This window comes from Nematolebias whitei, chromosome 11 (genome assembly GCF_014905685.2).
Source record: "Nematolebias whitei isolate Nwh7 chromosome 11, NemWhi1, whole genome shotgun sequence".
NCBI classification, from domain to species: domain Eukaryota; kingdom Metazoa; phylum Chordata; class Actinopteri; order Cyprinodontiformes; family Rivulidae; genus Nematolebias; species Nematolebias whitei.
The window spans coordinates 21,724,566-21,732,125 of NC_056508.1; the positions used below are offsets into that span (position 1 = coordinate 21,724,566).

A 7,560-nucleotide genomic window follows, 5' to 3' on the forward strand; every position below is an offset into this window, starting at 1 on the left:
AAAATTTGTAATTTGAGATTGTCATTTGTTCTTATGTTCTGTTATGTTGTTCAATAAAGTGAAAAAAGGAGAGAGCAGCCATCATGGACAATCTAAAGAGTTAAATTACAGAGTTGGAACATGAAGGGTCCAAAATATGTGAAGTATGTGCTCAGAGGCAGACAGTCAGCTTGAACTGGTTTAATCATTACCATTAAACAAAAAGGTCAGAGCTGGAATAACACAATGAGCCACTGTCAACCTGCTGGAAGGAAGGGAAATATTTTATTAATGTTTAGCTTAGCAGCTTGTCTAACTTAAACTATTTGAATGACTCTTTTTCTGTGTGTGTGCCAATACCTGCACTTTTTCTGACTCAGCGTTCAGAACTACAAAATGTACAAAGATAAAACATAATGAGGTCTCACTGTGCAGAACGATCATGAGCAGCTCTGCTGGTTCAGTAAAAAAACTAAAAGTTACAAGGTCTTGTGCTTTTTGAACAACTAGTAGAAGAGTCGAAATCTAAAGTTGAAAGCTTAAAATCCCATTAATTACACACTCTAGTCGGTTTTTGATATTTAAAGAACAGTCACTTTCATTTTCACAACTTAAGTAAAAAAAAATAAAAAAATAAAAACATGGAATTTCACTTACCTGAGCTGAGAGAAACTTTGAAATCGTGAATTGTCGCCGCGGTTCGTCCCCGCAGACAGACACGCACACGGAGCTCTTTCACGGTGTCAGGTCATTTCAGATGAATCCCCCCACTCTCTGAAAACCCGCTCAGCTGTTCCTGGAAGTCCAACTGCAAGAAAGTGCCGCGACACATCGAGCAGGTAGCAAACACCTGCGGCAGCCAGGCGGAGAAGCGAGGTAATTCACTTCCGGAAACAGTCAGCGTGAAGGACCAATCAGAGCGAAGAGCCCTAACGCGTTGCCATGGAGACAATTTCAGCAGGAAAACGAGATCGAAACCCAAATATGTTAAGACTTTTTTTTAAATTTTTAAATAAATAAAATAAATTGTCTTATGCGTTTTAACTGAAACATTCTGAAAAAAAAAATACAATTCTATTTTTCCCCTAAAATGTGTTTAAAAAAAGACTAAACACAATTTATAATAAAAAGTTTAATTTTCTATCGTCCATCTAAATGTAGGTTTGTTCTTCATTGTAGATAATTAATTTTCTTTTTACGACTCGTTTCTTCTTAACCAGCTGTCATATAGATTGGAGTACTTGTTTGCACTTAATGTAATAAACCCTGAAATATTAAGTGTTCTTGTTGCTCCACAGCAGCATCCTCAGTGTCTGAATACTATCATCAGCTTGAGGACACAAAGAGGGACTTTGCACAAAAAGCAGAACTATCCATTGACCAGTTTCACTATAGGGGCTTTTCATTTTTCAAGAAGAACACCAGATATGTGGAACATTTACGTGAAAATTCATTTAGCCACCTCAGCTGACATTTTGTTTGTAGCCGCATGCATCAAATAATGATTTCACTGCACACTCAGGTTTACACAACTTGATTTACCACCACAGGCATAATGTCATAAATCATTGTATACTGAATAGATTTTATAATTTGATAATAATACACACACATTCAGCATGTGGGACTGAAATCATAAAAGTTGTAGTAAATTTTAAAAAAGCTATTAAATGGGATTTTGTTGAAAAGTTAATATCTTCCTTGTTCTAGATCGCTCTTTGATCATTAACCTCAGTTTGGCCAAATAGAGCTAAATAAAGATAAATGATGTTTTAAGATGACAGTGATCCACTTTGGCCTCGATCCCACTCACAGTAGACATTAGCTCATCAGTCCAATCCAGAGCTAAACTATTTGTCCAAGCTGAGGTCAATCAAAAAGCTATCTATAACGTACGTATTAACTGTTTATAGGTTTTCCATGAAAAAAATATGGCTTAAATGCTAAAATAAGCAAAAGGATAGTCTAAAGCTAAAAGTTAAAAAGCAAAAAGCTAAAAGTAGTAGAATGATAGCTAGAAACAAAAAATAGTATTAGGCTGGTTAAAAGCTAAAAATTGCAATAGGCAAGCTAAAACATCAAATTAGCAAAAGGCTAGCTTAAACAAGGAATAAAAGGCTAAAAGTGGCGCAATAGCAGTTAAAAGTAGCAACAGGTTAAAGGCCAAAAAGTAGTAGCTAAAAGCAGCAGAACAGTAGAAGCTAAAAAAAAACAAAATGCTGAGTCAGCATTTACATAAAATGAACCCAACATTGTTCTTATATTGAGAAGAGCTTATTAGACTGAGGCTGTCGGCTGTAAACATTAACATAAGCTTGTTTTTCCTTTTGTTTCACACATCAACAAAAGTACTACTAAAAAAGTAAATGAAGATCTTCATCCTGATGCTTCCACTGAACAAGTTCATCATCTCAAAATTGTAGATGTTCCTGTCAGCTGGTGCAGAGGAGCTGCAATAAAACAACAACAAAAAGAGAAATAAAGACTCAGAGACATGGATTCTAAGCCCAACATTTATTCGTTGAACAGTTATAAAAAATAACCATAAAAAGACTGGAAGCCCAAGATTATTTACAATCTTTTTTTTTTTTTATCCTAAAATGAGGTCCCTCTTTCTGAGTCAATTTCTCAGACTATTTTTTTTTTTAAATCACAGGGTATTTATTCCTGATATGTTTCATTTTCAAAGACATAGTCCTTTTCTCTGCTTTGACAAAAATTATATACGTACATACATACATATACATACATACATACATATACATACATGTATATAGATATCTATAAAAGCAAAAATCATTCAAGTATCAAAATACTAAAATTATGTACAATATCGCTCTCATCATAGTTATCAGATTAGTCTCCTGATCCTTGGCTATGTGCAAAAGCAGAACATGACCGGGCCGGTGGGGCTGAAGGTGCCGACACCGGCGAGCTGAGGACAGCGTGTTATCGTACCGGTTGGACATACATGTGCCCAGACACACAGAAAGACCAAACAGTACCGTGAACAGTCAACATACTGCACATTAGCTAGAGACGCATGCAGTGCACAACTGTTCTGTGGTGCAGCTACAAATCTAAAGTCGTACCGGCCTGGTGATAAATCTCATCAACATGAAGTGAATGGAAGGGGAGAGGGAGCCACAGTGAACCAAACAGGATCCAGCATTATGACACGCCGCCCCAAACATGTAAAAATCTAGAAAACAAAGCTAATAAAAACCTGGGATTTCATTTTAGGAGAGACTTTGTAGTGTAGAGTTTGGTTAAGAGGTTCCTCCCAGGCAGGATTCCACACTAAGCGGACGTCATTAGGTTTGGATAGAGGAAGGAGTGCGTCGCTACAGTGTGAGGTCTCTAAGAAAAGTTCACCTTCCTCATTTGTACCGCTGACTTTTCTGCACTGACACCTGCAGGCGAGCTACATTTCCTCAAACAGTAAACACTTAACTCATTTCTAAGCGAACGCTCAACATTTTACATCCCACTCTTGCGTCGCACAAAGACACCATCACTCTCTCACGGACAGGAGGCGTTATGAAGGTGTGGAGGAGGGGGGTGGGGAGTGTTTCGACGTCTTTGCCTCCGGCTGCAGGTGTGATCTGATCGATGATGTGATCTGCTGTGCGGGAAGTGGGTCACCGTTCCAAAAATACTAACAAACACATCAGCCCTGGGCCATTCCTGTGTTGCGTTACTGATCAGGAGCGGCCAGTGTTCAGCTATGGGAGGTGTGGGGGGAGGAGACACACAGACATACACACAAAACAGGGAGATTAACATGGAGTAAAAGGGACAATGAATCGATGTGGTTTGTGTACATGTACATAATGATGACCTCTTTGTACCAGCAGGGCTGTAAACATGGAGGCATTGGCAACAGAAACAGAAAGGGAGTGCAGACAGGGTGAAGGCAGGTGTTGGAAAAAAGAACGAATACATGACAGGACAGAGGACGTGCACTTAATCTTAGACATTTTAGTGAAGGTGCTCAGTTGTAGTCAGTTCACTTTGGAAGAAGCATCGTGTTTCAAAACAGTGCTGTGAAAAGGTGTTTGCGCCCTTACACATATCTCATGTTTCGGCTGTTTTGTCACAGTAAACACATTCAGATCGTTAAAGGATACTCTGGCAGAGAGCAGAAATCATCATTTACAGCAAGTCGTCCAGGTTCTGAAGCAGCAAAGCAGCTCCACACCACCACCGTGTTGGACTGTATGAGGTTCTTAATCTGAGATAAAGGTTGGTTTTAAGATAGGTGTACAGTGGTCCCTCGCTACTTTGCGGTTCGTTTATCACGGTTTTTCAAAATAAGATTGGACCTGACACACAATTGGCTGATTGATGGATGAGCCACACGATCGGCGTGAAATTTTTATTTTAAATAAATTATTTTAAATTATTTAGCACCTGCTGCACATTTGTGCAGTCCATACTGCAGGATAAACTTCCTACTGCAGTTAAACACCTGATCAGATGTTCAGCGTGGGGAGCGAAGAAGTGGGCGTGGCCAAGAGCGCTTGCAGGAGGCAAAAAGCTGAAATCATGACATTCTGTGCCCTTTTAGAGCGTTTAGAGTTTAGAAACATTGTTTAGAATATTGCAAGAGTGTGGGAAGGATTTAAAACACCTGAATATATATCTATATAAATAATAAAATAAACTACTACTTACTACTTGTACTACTATTCTTACTTTGCGGTTTTTCCCTTATTGCGGGTCTTCAGGGTACAGATCCCCCGCGATACACGAGGGACTACTGTAATGACTCTTGGGGATCATCAAGATCCATCCATTATCTTTTATCCACCTCTTCCCTTTCGAGTCATGGGGGTCACTGGCACCCATATCCAGCCATCACTGTGCGAGAGGTGGGGGACACCCTGGACAGGTCTCCAGTCCATCACATAGAGACAAACGAGACAAACAACTATTCACTCTCTCTTTCTCACCTAAGGAAAATTTAGAGTAACCAATCAGCCTAACATGCATGTTTTTGGTCTGTGGGAGGAAACCGGAGTACCCGGAGAAAACCCACACGTGCATGAACAGAACATGCAAACTCCACGCAGAATGGCCCCCTAGCTGGGATTCGAGCTGGCGACCTTCTGGCTGAGAGGCGGCAGCTCTATAAACTGCTCCACCGTGCCGCCTGGATCGTCAAGATGTTTTTGGCAAACGTGTCACGGGTCATTTTTCTTCTTGTCGATTCACATGTCGACTTTAACTGAGGCAGGTGAGGCCTGCAGGGCGTCCAACATTGTTCCAGGTTCTTTTAGGACTTCCTGGATGAGTCGTCGAGTCGCTCTTGGAATAATTTTGTTCGGTTGGCTACTCCTGGACCGGTTCACTCCTGCTCTGCTTTCTCCATCTGTGAACAACGACTTTATTTCAGAGATTTCTTGATTCTACAGATCTGGCAGTAATCAGCTCTGACTGTGGCGAGTGAAGCTGATCCCTGCTTTCCAAAAACAATCTAAGTGGATTTATTACGATTTAACAAGGGGACAGCTACTTTTTCCACATAAGGCCAAGTTGATTTGGATAGTTGAATAAAATTTGACAACTACATTTTGTCCTGATGCATGCTACATTTTGTGTTTACTAAGATTATTGTTGTCTGGCGTTAACATTTGTTTAATGATCTAAAACATTTCAATGTGACAAAACAGCAAAAACAGAAGACGTATGTAATTTTGCTCAGTTTGGACCATCATTAGTCCGGAGCAGCTAGGACCTTCTCGTCCTCGGTGCTCTTTTTAACCCGTCATCACAAAAATAATGAAATAAACCAACTCAAAAAGATTTTCATCACAGTGCTAAGATCCTAGCCTGATTTGGCTTCAAGCAGGCAGCTAACAGTAGGAAATCTCCCTCTCCTGTTAATCCCTGCGTGTAATCTCTAAAACAAGTGCATCCCACTGCACAGAGACAGTCTGCTAAAGTCAGACTGATGCATAGAGTTACAGGAGCAGCTCCACAGTCTCCTCTGGAAAACCTGAGCATCCAGGTGCAGCACGAGTGTAGCGGGTCGCTCTTGAACGTGGTTAATCTGGTTTTGTCAGCGCGCTGAGTCGTCAGGAGGTGAAAGAACAGAGTGAAAAGCCTTCAGAGCGGCCGTCGCCTGATGCAGCGGGAAAGAAAGAGCAGATTCACCGAGAGAAACATCTGACAGTTGACAAAAGGAAAGCGGCGAAGACGGTAGGAGAGAATGCAAGATGGAACAAGACTGCAGTGGGATTTGGCTAAAACGAAGGTGACGAGGTGGAAAAGTGTCACTTGTGTTCAGGAACAAGTGTGGAAGCTGTGGTTAAAAAGAAGCACCAGCTGCTGGGAAACTGTCACAGGTTGCGTCAGAGACAATAAAGGAAGTGGGTGTCCAGCGCAAGGAAGGAGGCCGAGTCACAGTGAAAGGCACATGGGAGGAGGGGACGAAGGACAAGTGAGACCAGACCCACGAGGACGAGCAGGAAGGGTCAGCTCAGAATATGGTAGTCTCGTACTTAGTGCTGATGGTGCGCTTGGAGTCCTTGGGGTCCATGAGCCATGCGGCACTGGCCTGGGACTGAGACCCCCCCTCTTGGTCCACCATATCCCCCTGTAGGGACAGAGAACGAGAGACAGCGTCAGAAGCTTTGCATCTAAACAGCAACTGTTTCCACACACGTTTAATGACGCTTCATGCTGCTGTTCACATCTCACACTAATGACAGGATCTTTCTGTGCAGACTAAACAGGCTGCGTGTGCTGACATTTATCAAAAACATTATTCTGAGAGCTGCGAGACACACAGCAACCACAGTCAGGCCCATTATAGGAGCCTGCCTGTGTTTGACATTTCAAAGCACCTGGACGAGCTGTAAAAATGAGTTTCCAGACATTTACATTGAACCTACATGGACCTCTACATCTCTGCAGCTCACCTTCTGAACAAACATGTGGCACCTTCACACTAGTTATGGAATCAAACATAAGATGCTCTCTAACATATCCCACCTTGTATTAGGTGTAAGTGACTCCTTCAATATGTTTTCTGTCAGCCAGTAGCTGCTGCAGAAATTTTCAGCCCTGCCATAGTTTTTGCAGATATTTGACCAAACAGATTGAATACTTCATGTGTTGCGGGAAATAACTGTTCAGCAGTGTATTAATAATTTACAGCCACTCTCGATTAACCAAAACGTGTGATTTTCTAACATGCTTTTAAATGTATTTGACAACTACAAGCCTTGCATTTCTGAAACAATAATAAAACACCGCCGCTTCAGAGTAAGATTGCATGATTTAGGAAATGACAAAGTTGTAGCTGCTACAACTTTGTCATTTCCTAAATCATGCAATCTCACAACATTGAGTGAGATTGTTCAAACTTTAAAAATAACCTTATGCACAATCTCACTCAATGTTGTGAGATCTCATGCAATCTGTTAGTGATTAGTGTATGCTTTGGGGATGACTCTCACCTACTACCACATCAAATGTTAGCTACATTTTCTGTTGGCTAGGGTCTATTAGCTGTGGCAGCCATAGCAAACTGGGTAGACTCCATTCCAGCCATTACTTTCTGAGAGTTTCAAT

The 7,560-nt window shown here is 41.3% G+C and overlaps 1 protein-coding gene across 1 annotated transcript in view; it reads right to left on the reverse strand.

Moving 5' to 3' along the window:
* Nucleotides 1-6,008: 6,008 nt before the first annotated feature.
* The window catches only part of LOC119417533 (ankyrin repeat and SAM domain-containing protein 1A), a 102,573-nt gene continuing 101,021 nt past the window's right edge, over nt 6,009-7,560 (reverse strand). Inside the window, exons 26-27 of the mRNA XM_037684757.1 lie at nt 6,486-6,580; nt 6,009-6,106 (exon numbers count right to left, since the gene is read on the reverse strand). Coding sequence (XP_037540685.1) covers nt 6,091-6,106; nt 6,486-6,580 — 111 coding nt within the window. The 3' untranslated portion in view covers nt 6,009-6,090. The remainder of the gene's footprint in view (nt 6,107-6,485; nt 6,581-7,560) is intronic.